This window comes from Hippoglossus stenolepis, chromosome 12 (assembly GCF_022539355.2).
Source record: "Hippoglossus stenolepis isolate QCI-W04-F060 chromosome 12, HSTE1.2, whole genome shotgun sequence".
NCBI lineage: Eukaryota > Metazoa > Chordata > Actinopteri > Pleuronectiformes > Pleuronectidae > Hippoglossus > Hippoglossus stenolepis.
The window spans coordinates 17230148-17252738 of record NC_061494.1 but is presented as its reverse complement, the minus strand read 5'-3'; the positions used below and the strand labels follow the sequence as shown (position 1 = coordinate 17252738).

The window sequence follows — 22591 nt, the reverse complement described above, 5'->3', positions numbered from 1 at the left end:
TCACCTTACTTCCTCATCTCAGATCCTCACCTTACTTCCTCATCTCAGATCCTCACCTTACTTCCTCATCTCAGATCCTCACCTTACTTCCTCATCTCAGATCCTCACTTTACTTCCTCATCTCAGATCCTCACTTTACCTCCTCATCTCAGATCCTCACCTTACTTCCTAATCTCAGATCCTCACTTTACCTCCTCATCTCAGATCCTCACCTTACTTCCTCATCTCAGATCCTCACTTTACTTCCTCATCTCAGATCCTCCCTTTACTTCCTCATCTCACATCCTCACTTTACTTCCTCATCTCAGATCCTCACTTTACTTCCTCATCTCAGATCCTCACTTTACTTCCTCATCTCAGATCCTCACTTTACTTCCTCATCTCAGATCCTCACTTTACTTCCTTTTTTTTTAGTCAAGGTGAGTTGTCCAAAGAGAAAACATAAATTCTGGGGAAATAATTGTCTGTGCAGTTTCTAAGTGACGTTGATTCTACGTCATCGCCGTCTTCCACACGATTCCCCATCATTTGCAACAGAGCCATGAACTTCTCCAAGAGTTTTAATGGGGACACATTTACACGACAACCTTGTACAACTCATGGCCACACACATTTTTATAAAATTATTTGGTCCAGCACACACCAGTAACTTTTACACATTTGACTCAACCCAATTTTAACATCACATGCACATACACACACACATACATCATTCTGAGCCTCCTGTGAAACTACACAACACTTCAACGTTCTGTATCCGCCATTACAAACCAGAATCATATGAAGAGAAAAAAGTTCTACTGCTTGGACATTACAGTCTGATCTGGGTTTCTGCTATTACTGATATTTCTGACACTTTTTCTAGAAAACTTTAACTTCTTTTGTCTTTATTGGCATGACTTTTTGAATATATGATCCTGGTGTTAACTATTTATTTTCCGAGGCCAACGTCTAATTCTACTATTATCTTACAGTAGTTTAATAGCACCTGTTACGGTTATTTAAGTCCATTTAGTGTAAGGTTTATGATTGAAGTATGTATATATATTGTACAGCAGTTAGTAATGAAGCCCTGAGGTCAGCCATTTTAGTTCTTTGTCACATCTAAAGCTGATCTTAGTTATCTTTAACTATGACAACTGTGTCACTCATAACGACATGAAGCACTGTACAGAGATGGCACATACATTACACCACATGGACATCATCATATACACGACTTCGTCACCACAGAGCCACTGACAGTGAGTGTTGTAATATTTTTTTGATGAGCAGCTAAAGATTTCAGATCATCAATCGCCTGACAAAACTCGATGAAAGATTAAACGTCCATATTTCCTTCCCATCTGTGTTTGTTTACTCCCATTTGCACGTCTGACACAAATGAATGGGCATGAATGGAATGCATCTGTCACCTCGGCTGTTTGTAAAAAGACAAGGTTTTTAAAAAAAAGTGAGATCCATTAAAGTAACATAACTTTTTGGGTCAATATTTTCATTTGTTTTAAAGCTAAATTTGCTGTTAGAATTTCAAAATTACTGATTTTCGGGGTCCTCGCACATCCACACATTTCCTATACAGTCAATGTAAACAAAAACGAAACCAACACCAGTCACAGGGAATTTTTACCCTTATCATTTGTTATGTGCAGATAGAATTACCAAGTATGCACAGTTTTATCTGGATCTGTGTTTTTGAGATGTGTTTTAAAAACTCACAGTCGCACTAGAAATGAGTCATTGCAGCAGAGGAACAAGGGCAAAGGCTTCATAAAACATCCTCAGCATCGTAATCTCTATAGAGGCAGTGATTTATTTCTCTAGCCTCTATTATTCACAGCATGCACGAAAGGAGTTTGATACTGTATCAATTTTGTTATGACCTGTTTTCTTAATCTAATCTCCTCTGCATTCGCATAAACTCTAAAAACACTGAAATGAACTGAAAAGGGACAAAACAAATATCTGGTTCATCAGAGAAAACTGCACAGAATCATTGTGTTAATTCTTCTAAATCACCTCAACGTGTTTTTGATTTACATGTCCTGAAATATAACTCTCCTCTAAATGAACTAAAGCCTCACAGGGAGGAACCTCTGTCCTTCTGTTAGATGATAGACGATCACACGGAGGCCACGAGAAGCCCCTCGGCTTCCTCTCCAACTGGGGTGATAACAATTTTACCTTATCACCAGAAAAACTTCAAATACCCTTTTTTCCTCTCTCTCACACGCCGAACACTCATATATATAATTTGTTGCTAAGTAACAGTGGCCTTGCAGATTCCCTGCTGCATAATTTGTTCTCATTTGTGGTCTGAGTGTTAGAAACACTACAGAAACTCTGTGGATGACACACACACACCTGCAGAAATCCCACACGTTCATTTTTATTCATGCATGACAGGACAAATTCACACTAAAGTCTGTGTAATAGCTGTATGTGCAGTCCCAGACGTTATTTTACTTCGAAGAGCTGACTTTTTCACATTTTTATTTCTGCTTCACTCTGATTAAAGCATCTATGTCCCTGACTCAGCCTGCAACACGCAGCTACACATGCATGTATCAAGGTCTTTAGTGGAGAAATTGGTTTGTCTGCCTTCGTGTGATGGATTTCTCCGTGTGTTAAACTGGTGGAACCAAATGGAAAATTAACTCAGGGACTGTCACAAGCATTCGTTGATATTTTAGTAATCTCCTAAATATCACTGGACAGTCTGCACTGGAAGCCTTTTGATGCAACATCATATTTTCTGGATTTATCTCAGCCAAGGAGTTTGTTTTCACCCCCGTTTGTTTGTAAAAAAGATTACATAAAAACTTACAGGATGGATTACCATGAAACTTAGTGGATGGATGTGGGTCATGGAAGAACCCATCAGATTTTGGTGTGGATCCGAATCAGGGGGCAGATCCTGGATATTTCTTTTTTCACTTTCTTTAACATTGTGAGATTTATTTCAATAGATTTCTTGATTTCTCGGGGAATAATTCACGGGCATTTAGAGGACTGGTGGTGGAGGTATGCGCTCTACTGAGTGCTACTCTAATTCATGTACGTACACAAGCTTCTAAGTCATCTGTGCAGCAGCTTATAAGCACGATGATTAAATGTTCTTATCTGGCGACCTCTAGCGGCTATAGTAATTATGACAGGAGCAAAGGTGGATGTCAGGCAAAAGAGTCCATGATCGCTTGAGGTTGGGATGGTTTGATGGATGTGTGAACAAAACACAGGACTTTCATACAGGAGATTGTTTAGATTAGTCTTTGTTGCTTTTTTCGTCCATGACCAATCCACAACGTTAACCATGTTTTCTTTCTGTAACCATGACAACAAATGACCTCACGTTTAAGGAAGTAGGGACTTAGCTTAGCTGAAGGAAGCTACCCAAGTTTGATCGTAGTAGTTATCGTAACCGTGGTGATGAAGGGTTGGTACACTACTGCTAGTACTCTCTGAGTATTCATTATTGTAACCATGACAACCAACGCTCTCACGTGTCATATCTGAGGGTGTGGACAAATGACCAATGTGACCAACAAGTGTACTCCAGGGTGTGTCACTACAAGGTGACATCACTGGTGGGTGTGGCTAAAGGTGCTTCTGACCACACCCATAATCAGAGGGCAGTAAAACGCTGCTATTCAACAAGGTATTTAGTTGATATCTGTAATAAGATCAGTCAAGTTTATATTCAGCAAGATTTAAAGAATTTACATCAAAATAGATGTTCGTTCCCATCCACACATGTGATTATTAGGAGATGGGAGCATCGAGTTAAACAGCTGGTGGCGCTATTGATCCAGTCAGGTGCCACTGCAGAAAACAAAAGATGACATGATTAAAAGAGCCCCAGATAAACTTCAATGGATGAATACGATGTAGAAAATGTGATGGAAATATGGATTTTATGTCTTTTTTCATGCTTATCTTAAGGAAGGTTACTGTCTTTGGCTTTTTTTTTTGAATTTTCAGCATTTACATAGTTTCTTTTATGCACAAAATAAAAAAAATTACTAATTAGGGCCCGAGCACCGAAGGTGAGAGGCCCTATTGAAATTGAAAGGATTTTTATTATATTGGTAATTGTGTCTACTTTAATTACCAATATAGTTCTACTTCTATGCAAAGTGCAGGGGCTGAATGTTTCCACAATGGCCACAGGTGTATTTTCAGTTTCACAATATGACCCAATCAATTTATTACGAGTGCGTGTAGTTTGTCGGCATCAAATAAGTGTATTAAAATCATCGGTTTACAAATACATGACATAACAGGGAATGTCTTTTAAGACTAACAGTGTTACTTCAAGGTGAACAGTGATTAGACACATACACACACACACACACACGCACACACATACACACAAGAGCAACAATGACAACAACAATGCTTTGGATTAGTGAAAAAGTAAAAAAGAAAATCACAATCTTGAGTCTCAGTGACAGAGTGACAATGGACATACACTCAGTTTTAACAAAATATACACAGACATACTCGACCTTATACTCTAAATCTACAGTGGAGATCTTTTCAACGTTTTGGTTATAGTCATTAATGTTCAGTTTTATTTCATCGGTGTCATTTTATATAATCCATCTCATTTACCTACGTACAGTTATATTTTCTTCATTCTTCTGAGAGCAGTGCATACTATCATCGGATTCAAATCCAAAACTCAAAGGGTCATCTAAGAGAGACATGTCGCCAACTTTACAAATCTCCTCAAAAGTGCAAGACTGTGACGTGGGAAAGTGCATGAGTCCTGCCAACATATCACTCAACGACACGGCTCTGCCAGCGTAGAGACCGTCGTCGTACTGCAACACGTATTCACACGTCTAACCATGCCGACGGAGCAAGCGCACATCGATACCTTGATTCCAGCGTGACGATAACATGTCGACCGCATGACAAAGCAAATTGGACTCAAATCCTCTTTAAAGCTACAGACAGCAGTGTGGGCTGAGGACAGGGAGTGAGTTGAGTTCCTCTCTCACACTTTTATCGGCCTGACAAGAGGGGGAAGATCTAAATTTGTTATGTGACAAGAAATGTGTCACTGGAAGAAGACAACGTTCACGCTAATAATTGTCCGAAAGGCATTCGTGCTTCAATTTCACAGGAAAATACAGTGGTTGAAACTGATTATTCTTCAAAGTCCATAAGTCCTCTGGTATTACATCTTGCAAATGTGCTGATAAAATAAGTGCATGTTTTTAATCATTGAATAATTTGCTTTTTTGATGAGACCAGAGGTGAGGAAGCAAATCACTGTACAACAATATTACCCCAAAGCCTTTTTTCCTAAGTTATGATTTGTTGCTTTAATGGGACAGCTCATAAACCACCAGGGATTCGTTTTTTACTTTTTTGGAATGTAAATCTTGCCAAGCGACGTTATTTGTCCAAACCCCGGCCCACTGGCCAAGATATGCACTTGTTGCCTAGCAACGCAGGCTCACTGAACATCCAATCAAGGAGATCGTGAACAAAGCCAAAGCACAGTTAGCTTGCATAGCAATAAGTCCTGAAACAGGCAAATACCACAAGTTTATCTGGCAATAAAAGTGTCGTTGGTACAAAAGTAGGTTTTAGATTAGATTTTTCAAAACCAATTTTTTCAGCTTCTCTCAACATGAGCGATGGGGATTCAGATTTTGATCATTTCATTAATAAACAAAACGGTTCCCCCTCATTTTAGAGAAATTCCCCAAAATGAGCTTTTCAGGGGTTTCATGACATCTGAAACAAAATGTCTTTCTATCTCTTCTGAAGGAGAATCTGTGAATTGGCGGCACACTGCTGGGTGTGGCTTTACATCACCTGACGAGGACGTTATGCAGCAACACGACACATTTGGGTCACAATAGCCGTACAAATACATCCTCAGGCTCAAAGTCGCACACACAAATGGCAGTTCCAACTTGCTGAATAAATACACACGAACAAAAAAACAAAAAAACACCCACCTGGAGCAGAAATCATTTTTCACATCGAACAAGAGAACATCACAATCCAGATTCTTTACGCATGCAGCGTGTGAACACACCATAGTCCTGGTTTACTAAGCTTTAGTTACAGGGTCGCGTGTGTTATATATCAAGTAGCCTTCTAGCCTGATGTGTTTAAAGAGTCACACAGGAGATTCAGGCTCACGCCAATAACTTCCCTCTTTGATAAGAGTTTAAACTTGATGCTGACATCATTTAACGGTGAATTCTTCCCGGTGTCACTGTTCCTGCCTTCGTCTGCTTGTGAAACTGCTCCTGCTGATGAATCCTCAGTAAATGTGTGTGTTGGAAAGTTGCAGCTGAGGCGGGTGTCCCATGGCTCATAATTCTCTAATGTGTGAGTGTGTCGCTGTGAGTTAATGATTATTCGCAGTACAACAAAAAACAACTAGAGGGAGAGAGACACAACACAGGCTTGGCACTGCTTCAGTATTATCACATTGACACAGACGGCGGAGTCTGTACAACCGTAATGAAGGGTGTAAATATATGTGTGGGGATTGTGTTAGTGTGTGTCTGAGTGTGTGTGTGTGTATTTTTGCTTTGCGCTCCCGTTGTCCTCCTCCTCCTCTTCTTCCTCCTCTTCACTGTGTGGGGGAGCAGTCATCAAGATCCAGCAGCTCTCTGACCAGTCTCTCTCCAAACTGTGCTCGGCTGTAGCGCTCGACCGTGTAGGCGTCCGACATCTTGTAGAGGATGTACGCGTTATTGATGGCGATGCTGATGCTCAACCAGAAGACCTGCTGCCAGGTCTTGTTGGGCTTGTGGAAGATAAAGTACCTGTGGGACAACAACAGCCACTTAAACACTTACATTTCTACACTACTAGATCTTATTTATCGAGTGGGCTCTAGTTTAGATCACCTAGAAATTATAGAAAGGGAGGGAATGCAATCTAAAATGTTTGTCTAAATACAGGCTATTTCTTTATAGTGTCAGTCACCATAAGCCAGTGGTAAATAAAAATGGAGTTTCACATACTTGCTGTACTTGTCGTCATATTTGCAGATGTAGCTGAGGTGCGCCGCAAAGGCCTCGACAGCCAGAGGACATGGGATCTCCCCACTTTTCCTCTTGATGATCAAACCTGCCGGGAAACACACAAACTGAGAGTGAGAGAGAGAGAGAGTGCAGAAGAGAGAGGAGCTCCCGCTGAGGGGATTAATGTCCTCCAGACTCTGGAGGTGGGCCTTGGTTTCTATCCCAATATCTCCTTATACTTACAGTTTGTTACATGCATCATCCTGTACCACTGCACTCAATAACCTTTAACCACTTTAACCGCATGAAAAAGGTTTATATTGTGTACATATTCTGCATTTTCATTTTTTTATTCTATTGCCTTTCTATATTTTTATTCTGCCTGATGCTGTAACACCTGAAATTCCCAGTTGTGTGGATCAATAAAGTTTTATCTTATCATTTTCTTTATTTTGCTCTTTGTTCTTCGGCCCCTCCAAGGTTGCGTTGTTTAAAGATCTTTGTTTACAACAGACACTTTCAGACATACAATGGAGTTCACATTTTTTTTCAGAGGAGCTGGAGGTGAGAACACAAATGTCCGAGTCAATTGCTTCGGCTTCAGAACTTTTTCTGCCGGCCCTCCGACTGAGATGTCTACAAACTGTCTGAGTGAGCCCATGTGAGAATACAGCAGGAAAATGCCTGTAGAAATTCACAGCGAGTGATAAAGAGGTGTCATAAACAGAGAAGATGCCGACACAGATCTCAACTTGGAAAGACAAAGGCCTGATGGTAAATATTAGCTGCAAATCAGTCGCACATTTGGATTTGGCTTCTTTATAGGCTTGGAATTGGAGACTTATTATTCTCCTTTAACTTCAGTGGTACCACTCTATTTCTACACAAACAGACACACACACACGCACACACACACATGCACACACACCGAGGGGAAAGAAAATCAATAGTGGGTAAAACCAGTTTAACGGATCTGAGGCTTGACTTCCACTCTCCTCATTCAGAGGAGCTCAGGCACACGCTGCGGTCCTCCGACTTGGTTTAACACCTAACAAAACCGTTTCATCCAGAGTGGATTAGGCTGTGAGAGGAGGGGAGTGTCGTGATGCTGTTGCCTCCCTTGAATGGGATTATCATGGATTAGGAGCTCTCAATAATGTTTCCCTGATGCGAAAGCCTAAAGATGAGCTAATTTCACTTGATGGTTATTTGCATCCATTCATGATAGTCCAATAATCTCTAAAAAATAATACGACTCACCTGTAATTTCTTTCAAATATATATATTTGTGCATTAACTCAATATTAAGCGCACCATCTCCTGTGAGCACACACTTTTTTTAAATGTGTATAAATTAGACAAAATAAACCTTTACAGCTTCGAAGGAAACTGTGATGTAAAGATACAAACAGCTTCTTGTTTACTAGCTTCTTCTGTGTTTACCTTGTTTAGTTGGGGAGTACGCGTTGCTGAGGAACCTGAAGTGTCCCTTGTTGTACCAGCTGATCAGCGACATGCCGCCCTTCATCATGACCCGTGATTGGCCGCGCTGCGCCGGTGTGGAGCCGCAGACCAGCATGCTCTGTGGTAAGCCGGTGCAGTCGCTCTTCCTGGTGCTCAGCAGACCACAGCAGAAGATGTCTGGAGACAGATTCATGTGAAAACAAAAACAATAAGTAAAATGACTAAACAAAAAGACATGTTAACATTTGGACAAATATTTTTTGGGGAATAACTAATACAGCTTAAAATGAAATGATCAGTAGATTAATTGATAATTAGATCAACAGAAAAGTGTAAGTCTATGTTAAATATTTTTGGTTTTTGCACCGACAGACAAAATAATGCATTATAAATCAAACTAGGTAATTAAGAGAATAACAGATAATACAAAATAAAACCTGATATAATAATATACCGTTTTTATCTAGAGCTGAGAGTTTGGCAAGTAATGAGTTGGACAACTGAAAAATAATAGCTTTTTTAAAAGTGTTTGGGGATATTGTTTAATTGTTTGACTCGTTTTTTTTAAGCAAAATGTTCTCAACTGTGAGAATTATGATGTTTTTCTTTATCTCGATTGTAAATGCAACCATCTCTCCTCTTCTTTTCTTGAAATCTTTGTGATATGTTGTTTCTGTCCCTCCAGCCATTTCAATTCTTTCTTTTCTCACGGTCGAGCAGAGACAAAACAATCCTGTGGCCGACTGCTGCTGATTTCTTAATGCCCTCAATTTGGAGAATGATTTCTATCTGTGTGTGTGTGTGTGTGTGTGTGTGTGTGTGTGTGTGTGTGTGTGTGTGTGTGTGTGTGTGTGTGTGTGTGTGTGTGTGTGTGTGTGTGTGTGCGTGCGTGCGTGCGTGCGTGCGTGCGTGCGTGCGTGCGTGCGTGTCTGTGTGTGTGTGTGTCCACAGTAAGTGCTGCAGAGTATTGCACCGGGTAATTAAGTCTGTTAATTAACCCAGCATGATAACTAAGAAAATTGTCAGACAATGTCTTCACAAGCTCAGAGCTGAGTTTGTTCAGCTGAACGTCTCCCGGTAGCTTCACCCAATTAGTACGACTAAATATTGATTACATCTGTGGACTTGTGTGTCTTTCATTGCTGCACTTCAGCTCTGCTCCGTTGAGGCTAAAATTGCTCTTTTGTTCGAGTTTAGTCAAAGAGCATTTGTGATAAGGGGAATGTAAAACTCTATGAGATTATATCATCAGAGGGTTCTTATCTTGTCTCATATAAATCTCTAATATTTTCTGTCTGCCTTCACTGATTCACGCTGTTGTGACAACATTGTCCCACATCCGCTCCGATGATGAAAGACGGAGGCAGGTCACTGAAGAGGATTCTACCAACTTAATGGGATTTAGCTTTCATAGTAAAAATTGCCTTTGGTATAATGAGCATGAAGATTATGGATGAAATCAAAGATGCATTATCTGCGTAAAATATCACAATTTCCAGCAAAACCATTTCCTTCAGATCTTCAGCAACGCCTTCGGTTAAAGTAACAGATAATCAGAATAATGGGTTTTTGTGAGCCGTTAACAGTTCAACTAATTCAGAACTTTTATTTGTCGGAGGTTAAACTGAGTGGTGTTTCACTTAAGCGTCCACTTTAACGATCGATTTATTTTCAAGCTGTGACCAGACTGAACACCCCCCAGTGAATCACCCCTGATTTACTATGCAGGTCAACAGATGTATGCTGCTGCAGAGCATCCTGGGGCTGGTTTCTCATTGGCTCAGACAGAATATTACACTTGATTGTCCTGTTATGCCAAACGTGAATAAATCGCTGCTTTTTAGACGTGCACTGAACTCAGGACATTCTCCAGAGGTTTTTCCTGCCAGCGCCCTAGTGAAATGTCTGGTAAATGTCCGAGTGAGCCCATGTGAAGAACATCTGGAAAATGTCAACAGTGCGACAAATGCAAAATGGAGGAATCATACACATACAAGACGCTGCAAATGAAATTCAAGAGTTTTCGGTGATAAGGGCTGATGCTGGTGTCACGTGATTTCTGCAACGGCGTTTACATGTCATGTCCTGCGTCCTGCTGCTCACCCCTCGCCTGGATGTTCGGGACATTTACCTGTTATTGCGAACACTTCTGAGCCTGACCATCACCTGCTGTGTTGTTCATATATAAAAGGCAAAGTACAGAGAATGCCGGGACCCTCGAGATATGTATTCTTTGAAATGTTGAACTCTGTAGAAACGTCCCCAGCTGAGGGGAAAACAGTAACTTGCCATTTTATGTCTCTGAGATGTGGTTACATATGTTCCACTTGGAGTGTAAAAACAGATTTTATCCTTCTTCCTGTCTGTTTTTAGTCTGGGGACGCTATTATCACAACATGATAAAAAAATGGTTCAGCAAATAAAAACTGCAAAAAGAGAGGGAGAGGAGACGACGAGAGGGAAAACAATCTGTTCACCGAGGCTGAAAGCGAGGGGGAGGGAGGAGATGACAGCTGGTTCTGTTTATCAATGCAGCGTCAATAACTTTCAGTTTTCATACCTTGTTTGCTGAATTCAGTGAAAAGGCTGAGGCTCGTGATGGACGGCCCGGTGAAGATGATGGTGTTCTTGCCGGAGATGTTCTGGCAGAGCTGCTTGGCCACGAGGCTGTGGAGCTGAGGCTTGTTCTTCAAGGTGGCCAGACCGTCTGTGCCCTGGCCGTCCTTCAGATGGACTGAGATCTGCAGAGAGAGAGAGAGAGAGAGAGAGAGAGAGAGAGAGAGAGAGAGAGAGAGAGAGAGAGAGAGAGAGAGAGAGAGAGAGAGAGCACATGTACGTTTAACAGAAACTCAGTATATATTGTAAATAGTCTATTTGTATGGTGCGTTCTGGTCTCGACCATTCACATCTCTTTACAGCACAGTTCTGCCACTTACCCATTCACAAACATATTCATGCAGTGCATCTATGTGCAGCACTTTCTCTACCACACATCAATTACCCTCTCAAGATGCAATTCTGGGTTTAGTATCTTGCTCAAGGACACTTAGGACAGGGTAAAAAAGTTCTTTATTATGCAGTAGGCGAGTCTACAGCTCAAACCAGACGGATTTTCTTTGTGTTTTTATTTCTTTTTATTTCTCATTACCTGTTTCAGAATGGTCCTATTTGTTTCACTGGACTACTCTGAGATAAGTTAGGAGCCGCTGCTCGCTAAGAGGATGCAGTTAACAGTTTGTTATAGAATTGGTAACGTGATGGATTGAGATGAATGTTAAAGGTAGATTGTTATGATCAGGTTATATTATTGGATTGACTGTGGTATTAATGCACTATCATCTGAAACAGGTATGATTACATCTCCGTATGGGTTTTGTTTTATTATGCGTGGAATAAATAAAAAGTGCAAAAAAAAAAGGACAAAATTGAAAAGAAATGTGAGTAAGTGGTTGAACTCCAAAGAAAACCAGAGTGAAATATACAAGCATCCATTTAAACCCACAAATTATCCAGTGTCGCTCTTCCACTTCCTGCTGTTGTTCATGAGCTGAACAGCATTAGTCTGATTAGCTGACATCTACGTCAGACATGTGTGTCTGTGTGTGTGTGTGTCTGTGTGTGTCTCTGTGTGTCTCTGTGTTTGCACTGGCTAATGGATTCGCATTGATTCACTCCATTGATTTGTTAAATTTCTTAGATTTTGTTTTCAACCGCAACACAATTCATTTAGAGAGAGGAGACCTCAGTGCGGACACACGTCAGAGGACTGGTAAAGACTGAGTGAATGTTGATGCTTATTTATTGGATAAATGGGATAATGGAGAATGGCTTTAAATAACAAAAGCTGTGAGATTTAGGATTAAAAAATGAAAATGATGAATGGTGAGATTTATCAGTTATTTTCTTTGATATAACAATAATAACAATATTTGTATAGCAATTATCTAAACAAGGTTGCAACATGCTTCACAAAATCCATGGCAAAAAAAGAATGAACTAAATATAAGGTATTCAATTCAGTTCAATTTCAAGCACCAAACCAATGATTGCAAAAAGAAAGAAAGAAGAAGAAGAGATTGAAATTCTCATCATGGTTGCTCCTCTCTCTGCTGATCTAATCCTGGACTCCATCCAGGCCGGGGAGGGGACGTCTTCCCTGCAGTGTGAGTGTTACAGTGATCTCAGAGGTACAGAAATGGTCGGACACGTCTGACCCTCCATCATTGAAGTGCAGTTAATCGTTTTATTCCCCACCTGTTCCCCTCAGGAGCCTGTGCACTGTACATTTATGAGCAAAGGCAGGTGACACGTTGTCACTGTTCCCGAGGGACACTGCAGTGTGTGTGTGTGTGTGTGTGTGTGTGTGTGTGTGTGTGTGCGTGTGTGTGTGTGTGTGTGTGTCTGTGTACTTCTACCCAAACTGAAAAAAACAGCAACAACAATAACCCTGATATATTGAACTGGAACTATATTTTACAGCACAATTATTCTCCCTCTGAGAATAGTGAGGTCTCTAAATAACCGGCATACTGTTTCTGGAAAGAAATGTTGATGTCGAATTTTTAATGTGACTATTCATCGCCATGAGCAGGAATCCATTCACCTCCACTGACGGAGCAGAAATCTCAGTGCCAGGATTCATGTAAATCAGGATCATTACAACTACAAGGATTCTACGTATATTCTACAGTGTGCCACAAAAAGTCTGCACAGCTAGATCCGGTACATCGGTAAATGCATTGTTTCCTCTTCAATATATCAATGTGTGTTTGCTGGTGTGAACCTGCCTGTGTGTGTGTGGAAGGGAACAACTGCAGCATCCTGGAATATGAAACAAGAGGTAGAACTCAAAGTTTCTGATTCCACCATGACCGTTTTTTTCAGACATTTGACATAAAATATTTCCGTCACGAAGTTTGACCTACACACACGCACGCAAGCACACACACACAAAGTAGTTCATGCTGCTACCTGACAGATGAATCCGGTGGAGGTGCACTGTCGAACCCAGAGGCTGAACTTCCTCTTCTTCCTCTTCCTCAGCTCTCTCTCCGTGCAGGTGGTGATGAACACGGGATCCTCGTCTATCAAGGGCTCATGAAGAACCTGGAGACACACAGACAACGTCACCGCCCACGTGAGTTTGTATTAGTGGATTTTTACAGGAGGTGAAAACAAGAAATGTTGTTTTTTGTATGATGGATAGAAGCGGGTGTGATGTAACGTTACAGCTGAGGGTGAGCGAGAATCAAATCGAACATCCTCACAAGTCCTGTATGTGTTGGAGAGAGATACTGTGGAGAGAAAAAATGGACTGAGCAGAGAATGTTCAGCTTTGTCGGTAAAACCCTTCAGAAAAATCTCTTCTTCCTCGTCAGTCTCATATTTTCATACTGGTTCCGTTGTTGCTTCGTCCTTCATGTTTGAATCTACAAGTACAAAGTGCTCACACACAAAAAAACATCTGAATGAATGCAACAAAATCTAATGTAAGAAATAAGGAATAAAGAGATTAGGCATGTAGGGATAAAGTCTTTATGTATTAAAAAGGACCTTGTAGTGTTTTTTATTTTATTTTACAGGGAGGCGATAGAGAGATGCAAATGGAGGGATGTTGCGGGACTGACGGCTCGCTCGAGTTAAGAGCCTGGCAGCCGACCAACAGCCTTCTACCGCTCTGAGGTCCAGAGCAACAAGTCATTTCACAGTCAAATATGCAGCTATACAAGAGTGAAAAATGAATGAGGCTCTCCAGCCAATGGATGGATGATATCACTCAAACCATAATGGCCTTTTAAGAAATACATCATCCTGTAGCTGCCACACATTAGCGCAGCGCTATCTGCTGCAGCTCGCTCAGATATTTCCCTCAGGCATTTAACATTTAGAATTTCATGCACCAGATTATTCCGATGAATCGATAATTAAATATCCTGAGTTTCGGTCCAGACTCGAACCACGACATCGACCTCTTTCTTCCAGAGTCGCACATAAAATGGGCAGATCATTTTTTCCACCGTCTGCAGAGCAACAGTCTCCGTCTGTGCCACTCTCACTATCTGAGCCCTCTCTCTGCCCCTGGCACTGAAAACCAACAGATAAAACAAACTGGCCTAGATACACATGTAATGACACACACACACATACACACACACCCACAGACACACACGCACGCACACACACACAAACACACAACACACACACACACACACACACAGACACGCACGCACGCACAGACACAAACACATACATGCCTGCCCTCATTGTTTCATTCACTTTTACCTCTAAGTGATTAGAGACACCATGTTTTTCCAAACCGCCACTTACACCAGCTTTGACATTTTCACTCTTTTACATAGCTGAGTGAGATGTGGACGTGATGAGGATCTGTTTTCCTAAATGCACCGCGACGCAGATGTTAGAGCGCTCGTACTGTACAAAGGCCAAAAGCAATTTAGTCGACTCCTTCCCAGAAATACATAAAATTTTAAGAGCTCGACAGTGGCTCCAGGGGCCCACAGCAATATGGTTATCCACCGCTGGTGCTCTCGTCCGAACCAGACTCTGAACACCACGGCGATTTGATCGTTGCTGTGATGGAAGAACATTTAGTAGAATGAGAAAATCCCCGAAATGAAGTGGAAGCAACGCCGTGTCGGCCAATAACAAACTAAACACAACCATTTTCGCGAGTCACTACTTTTCAAGTCAGGAATAGAAACGAATTGAGCTGGACATGAACAATCTGCAGTAAATTGCAGCCAATGCTTTCTTTTCATTTAGTACATTCAACACCAGCTGCTGTTATTTCCTCCACTAAGTAGGTTACATTTTCATCCACGCTTGTCTGGTTGAGTGTTTTTTAGCAGGATTACATCTGTCCACAACTACTGGACAGATAACCATGAAACTTAGTGCCAGGATGCTTCAAGGACCAGGGAAGAAGCCATTTGATTCTGGTGCCGATCTGGATCAGGGGCTGGATCCAGGAATTGTTCTTCACTTTCTTTAACACTGTGAAATAGGTCGTTTTCTGATATTATCGCCATGCGCTCTCAAAAAGATAAAGTTAGAAGGAACCACAACAATGATTTACAAGCGCTGATTTGATCTGAATCACGTTGTTTATGCGTGATTCCTTTCAAACCTGCAGAGCTGCTGATCATCTGGAGAAGAAAGTAAAACCAGAGTTCAATAAACTCCAGCTCACCCAAAAATAGAATAGCAGATCTGGAGCGTACTGCCCTAGTTGCATAAATGCAGATGTAATTCACACAGGGCAACTGAGAACAAGTAGAAGTTGAGTCTTCTGGAGGGAAGTCTGTTAAACATTTGTGCTCGCCTAAAGACTTGCTGCATAAACGGTTTCCAAAGCAGGACTCTGGTGGACCTCACAGGCAAATTCCTTCACATTTCTATTTCAAAAGGTAATCTGGGAATCCCTTAGCTACAGTATTAAAAGTGCATGTATATATATATATGTACCTATGAGTAAAACGATACCCTAATATCACCTGTATATCACCTAGAAATTCTTGAAATACTATGAAGTTAATGGCAGATAATAAAAACAGTAAATATCAACTGTGCAGTTAAATGTGAATGTAGCACCCAGCAGCTCCAAATCATTACAATACGCCTGGAGTCTTGTACCAACCTGTGTCTGAGAAGGTCTGAACGTGCAGCCGAACGACTGCTGCAGTGAGTCCAGGAAAGGTTGGATCTTGTACAGGCCCTGGTTGCTTCCTTGCGACGGCCGGAAAGCCACGATGTGGAAGTACTTGAGGATCTTCTCAAAGCGCGCCTGGCTCATCTTCAAGGCAATGCTGCGGTTGCTGAAAAAGCCCAAGCTCCAGATGCTGAGCACCGACTCGCAGCGTTGCACGCTGGTGGAGGTGACGAAGCCCAGGAAGGCCTTCATCTCCTGGGTCGTGACGGGACGCCAGCCTTCGTCTGAGCCGAAGCGCTCCTGGAACTTCTTGGCGTACATGTTGGTCTGGGTGACCATGTTTTGGATGCAATTGTCCGGGACGAAGAGCTGGAAAAAGTCCAAGGCTGTGGCGGTGGCCGGCATCTTCTGAGCGGGGCCTGGATGAGGACAGGACGGACAAAAAGAAAAGAAGAGTGAAATGCTGTGACAGAGATAAATGGACAGACTTACAGATGGAAAGTCCATTATGAACTAATCCCTGCTTTTAAACTTTGGCACTGATGCTTCAGTTTGAATGACTTTGCTGAAATAAAGGTTTCTCTTTTGACACTGTAAGACATGATGGATACTATGTTGATACATTGAAATTAACAGAGAGGACATCTGTGAGCTACTGCAGGTTTAAATTGTCAGAGAAACATCCCACATTCAACCATCATCACTGGGCTCTTTCATGAATCAGCCACAACAGCTTTTGGTGTGAATGTCATCGGGCCCAGGGCAGCAGGCAGGAAGTTTACACAACATGACAGCCATCACACGCTGGTGCTTGTCACAGCGTGATGTTTCCGTGTCTTGTTGCTTTGGTGTAACGACGGGCGATGAATCAAAATCACGCTCTGATGTAGTCGTGTCAGCAGTGAGTGTAGAATAAAGGGTGTCTGAAGTCAAACTGTCAGTGAAGCATCCGCTGGTGAGTGATGCTGTTTAAGCAAAGTATCAACGAAACCTAATATCATCCTTCTATCATATTACCATGTCTATTCCAAACAGGGGACCTGCACCCGGTGTGAGCTCCTGCAGGTGCACAGCAGACCTGGAGAGATTGAGAAGCTACTACTACTATTTAGAAAAAAATGAAATTACTACTTGAGTAAAAAATACATCTCTATATTAAATATGCTGCAATGCTGGAAAGTTAAATAGTGAAAAGTATAAGGACATATCGTCCTTCACATGAGGAGAAAGTGACATTTACCTTCCATTTAAAAGTCCTGTGTCATGCAGCTTTTAGGTGAAAGCAACACAGTCGAGCAGCGACTGGCTCGATGCGTTTGCTCTATTAAATTACACATCTTCTCCGAGGTTGTCAGATCCACGAGAGAAATTTGGACGTTTAGCAGAACAACTTCAGGCTCAATTTAACAGCACAATCTCATTATCTCTGCATAACAGCGAAGTCTTTCAGTCTCTACCCTTTCGTTGGCTCTGAGTGGATAACCTCAAATAATGCCTCAGCATTTTAATGCCGACTTAAAGATAACACGTACAAGTTTAATGAAATGGCAGGCAACATGTGGAGGAGGACAAGAGGAGAAAGAGACGGAGTAGAGTACGAGCCGGCCAGCGCAGCCGATGCCAAGACCGCAGCAGGAGCCGGGCTCGGCTCGAAATCCACTCATTTGCATTCGATTAGACTTAAAAGCTAAATGTAAAATCCAGCCTAGCTTCCTATGAGCGAGCCACTCCTTGTTAAAAAACCATCAGACATTCAGATGGAACGTCCAGCGAAGGACAAGTGACTCACCTCATCTCATTTCATCTCAGGAATGAAGCCAAAAAAGATATAACCTGAGGAAGGTTTTTGTAATTCTCCTTATGGATATTGGACTTGATTCATCTGCTCTGGAGCAAATGCAACCTTCCACCACAGGTTTTTTCTCTTTATACATCTCTGCCAGCTGGAGTTCAGTCCAGCCTGTCTCACTCTGATTAAACTGGATGAAAAACATTTACATATTTCTGCTTTCAGTCGACTGATATCAGCTGATTTTTGTCAATGAGGGAAACCTTGAAACATCAATATCCCACATTACTCATTACAAAACTCCACTGATGTTGAGCGTGCAGACGGAATTATCCCTGGTGATTATCGGCAGTTGAAGCGTTTCTATTGTCGCAGGACAAACATCTCTCTGCTCGAGCTTAATAGCCGTGGATTTAAGAATGAGAGATTATCGTGTATGTGCAGAGGATAAAGACTTAGCTCAGATGAAACATGTAAATCATACTGTTAAGTACTATTACTACACTATAAGAGTGTCCATGTTCTATAAAATAGCTTGACCAAAACTAATGTATTTTTATGTGCAGTTTAAATGCAGGAAATCTGGAAAATAGTGCAAAATAGTGCAACTGACATTATTTTTATACCTTCAGTATTATATAATTACCCATTTTATAGCTATGAGATGTATGTAAATCTTATTTATTTATTCATGTGCTGCTTTCTTTTTTTTTACTGTTGTTTGAGTTTGCAGCATCATGGATCTTGTGGTCATTAGAACACAATTCCAGTTATATTAAGTTATAGTTAACCTTTTAGAGTTTTTTTCCTGTCATGCACTATGCATAACATGTTGTTTGTATTATATTCTGTTTATAGTTTATTTTATTCTATTACCTCTGATAATGTGGTTATATCTTCACCCCAGTTTATAGTTAGTTTGTCTGTTTTTGGCAGAATAACACAAAAACTAAAATGTTGGACCTGGACATACGTTTGTCTCTGCATGTCCAGGTCCCATGTTGTATTGACTTTATGTATTTTGCTTTGTTTTGTGAATACGTTATTTGGACAAGAATGAAGAGTCAGACATGCAACCAGTAAATACACAGTACCTCACAGTACTCGTGCTCAGAAATGAGAAACACAGGGTCGGACAGATAAAGCGACATATGGAGAGCAGTAATCTCAGCAGAGTGAATTAATAAATAGCTCTATAATTCCCCTCGACATCTCGATAAGGTGGTTACATAATATCAGATGTGCATGTATTCTACATAATCCTCGGCTCGGTCCTTTGCCACCACTCTTTGCACTGCAGGGGAAACAATCTCACGCTGAGTTAAAGATAATCAACCTCATCTTTGGCACAGAGTTTCATCTGTAAATCACATTTTTATGCAAGCGTGGTTTTCAAAAACCCTGCACCTGTTTCACAACCGAAGACGAGTCGCTGCTGTAACTGTGAAAAAAAAAAAAGTTGGAATCTCTAGGTAGACTTGATGTTTTCTGACGGCAGCTGATGATTTATGTACGGGGGTGCGCGGTCTCAGAGGAGCAGAGCTGTCACACCAACAATGTGTCTGTGTCAGCACGGTCACAGCCGGACACTGAGGCGCAGAGAGACAGAGAAATGGGCAGGGAGACAGAGAGGAAGGGGACAAAAAGACAGACACCAGTTCATCAGACTTAGTGGAAACTGGCTTAAGCAGCTTTCTGTCCGATTCCATTAGAATTGTTTGAGAAGCATATTTGTGCTGATCCTCTGGATGCAGTCACTCCTCAGGCCGTTCACATCAGAGTAGGGTCTTGGCTACTTGTGGACTCGAGTGTGATTATGCTGCATCCATCCAGCCGGGCGACTCTAAATCATCTGATGGCAGGACCACACCCTCGCTGGCTGTGCTTGTGCAAACACACATTACACACCAGACCAGACTATACAAAGCAGACAGACACACCTGCTGCCTCCCTATTGCTAAAGTCAACATCGCAGGACCGAGCAGGATGTGAGAGTTCAGTACATCCTGTAACCCGTCTCTCAGCAGAGGACCTCTGGTGTTACCCCGGTTTAGCTCAGCTTGCTTCAGATTATTTTGGATAAGTGAAACAGGCACCGCTCCAAATCTGGGCCTCGTCACACAAAGCAGGATTAATGAAGTTAGCTGGATAACTGGAGAACAAATCCAAGCGAAGCCCGAGAGGAGGCTTTGCCCTGTAAACTCAAACTTGTGGTTTTAGAAGTGAAGCACAGAGCTGCTGTGGGTTTTGTTGGCTGTCATGCTCAGTGCTTTCAGAAGCAGGCCGACGCCGCCAACTTCAATTTGGACACCATAGATTCAGCAAGACACTCATTGTGCTTTTGGCGTTAAAAAGTTTAGCAAAACAGATTATCTTTGCACGCAAATAGTGCAGTTTTTATTCTGCCAAGGAGGTTATGTTTTCACCCTCATACCTGGACGGATTATCATGAAACCTGGTGGAGGGATGAGGTATGGGTCGTTCAATTTTGGTGTGCATCTGGGTCAGGGATCCAGGAATTTCTTTTCCCACTTTCTTTAGAATTGTGAGATGGGGCTTTTTCTTTTTTTTTCAACAAAATCAGGCATATTAAGGGGAACTGATATCTATGAGTCTGTGCAATTTGGTGCAGCTTAATTGAATTTAAGGGAACTGTTGGACCTTAGCGGATGTATAAGCTCTACTGAGTGCTATTCTATCCTGCAGTAGATTCCTGTGACTTGGCCTACAGTCAGTTTTGTGTGAGCTCTGTAATGCATGACTATGTGTTTCTGTGCTGTGTGTGTGAGTGGACTGAGGCTTGGTCCATATCTGCTGGAGCCAAATGCTAGTTCTCCTCCAAGGGTGCAACAGTGCATCTCCAACAATCGTCTTTGCTTCAGCTGAGGCAAAAGAAGGAGATGGGAGTGGAGAACGAATCCAAACGTTGAATGAAACGTTGGGCCAGAATGAAAGCCCTGCACAATAAACCCAAACCTCGCTGATGTTTTCTGGACTTATGGACAAAAACTGATCCGAGCACAGCGTGGAACACATTGACTATCACTTAAGCAGCATGAGAACAGTTTGTAAGAGACGGTGCTGTTTAACTGTCACGATTCACACGCACACACACACGCACACACTCACACACACAACCACACACCCACACGGCTGCAGTGAAAGTGGAAGTCCTGCATCACTCTTCGCTAACAAGCTGGTCTACATTGCTGCTGACACCCAGAAGCTGCAGGAACACACACACCCACATTCTACACACACCCTGCTGTATGTGTGTTGAACCAGGAGAGACATCATGCTTTCACAAAATGTAATTGTATGTCTACCTGCCCTGAAACACACACACACACACACACACACACACACACACACACACACACACACACACACACACACACACACACACACACCACACCACCACCAGCAGGAGCAGCAGCAGCTTTAAGTCACTGTAGCACTTAACCATGCAGAATCATGCTTCTCTCACTCACTACACACACAAACACACACACTCACACACACTACAATAAAACATGACCTGCACTGGTATATCCCTGCATGTCTCCATCCAACCACTTCATCCTCCACCAATGACCTTATTCATGCTGTGGTGCATCACGTCTCTCACCGTATGTGTCTTTGTACGGCGGCACCGTGACATCCTGCAGACCCTCCGTCCAGCCCTCCTCCTCCGCCTGGCTCCGGGACAGAGACCCCGGGGGACCGGCTCCGCTGCTCCCGCCGTGGCCGCTCTCCTTGTCGCCCCGCTTGTGGTGCTGCTGCTGCGGATGCTCCTCCTCGCCCACTTCGGCGATGTAGTTGTCGGAGTCGGAGTCTCCGGAGGTGCTGTAGAAGGGGTTGTCGCTGCTGTCATCCCCGGACTCTCCGAACACGTCGTCGGATATCTGCAGGCTCTCGTACCGGGACCGGGCCGCCTCCAGGAGGGACAGCGCCTTCCGGCCGCACTCCGCCATCTCCTCCTCTCTGTGGTGATGCTCTCCCCCCCTTCCTCCCTCTGTCTCACCCGTCCACTACGGCGGCGTGCGGAGTGGTCACGATTTTTTTGCAAGAGCAGGGAGGTGTAAGCCTTTAACGTAGCGGGAACACCCTCCCCCTGTCTCGGGTATGTGAATCAGGATCCCCCCGCGCTGCCCTCCAGGACTCGGATGCGGAGCCCGGCGTTTCAGGAGCGTGTGGATCCGGGGAGAGCTGTCCGCTTCAAGGGTACTGAAACATCCCCACAGCGCTGCGCACTGGGCAGGACCGTCATGGCACAAATCAGCATCCGGGTTGAAAATACAAGAGGTTTTGTGCGCACAGAGAGAAAAGCGAGTAGTGGCTGCTGCTGCATCAGCTGACACCACAGCCCCGCGCCGCCGTCCAACCACAGAGCCCCGAGCAACCTGCACCCACAGAGATGCTGCACATGATGAGGATGATGATGAGGGAGGATGAGATGGTATTTCAATAAAAATGTCTGACACAGAAATGTATAATATGGGACAGTGTTTCATAATTCCACAAGCTCCATTTTGCAGCCCTTATATGTACAATCACAGAATCTCCCTCGGGTAGAAACTGCTCTGGTCATTGTGATTTTTCCAGATTTCAATCATCTTGTCTCAATCCCCTTTTTAACTAAACTCAGAAGTATGACATAGTCATTCT

At 42.6% G+C, this 22591-nt stretch overlaps 1 protein-coding gene across 1 annotated transcript; it reads right to left on the bottom strand.

The window, feature by feature from the left end:
• Positions 1 to 544: 544 nt before the first annotated feature.
• pgbd5 (piggyBac transposable element derived 5) lies at positions 545 to 22239 on the bottom strand. Its single transcript, XM_035173484.2, has 7 exons — positions 21552 to 22239; positions 16123 to 16553; positions 13437 to 13571; positions 11026 to 11206; positions 8445 to 8642; positions 7002 to 7107; positions 545 to 6800 (listed from the first exon to the last, which is right to left on the bottom strand). The coding sequence occupies exons 1-7, from the start codon at positions 21895 to 21897 to the stop codon at positions 6605 to 6607; spliced, it is 1593 nt and encodes a 530-aa protein (XP_035029375.1). The 5' UTR covers positions 21898 to 22239; the 3' UTR covers positions 545 to 6604.
• Between the last annotated feature and the right edge of the window lie 352 nt (positions 22240 to 22591).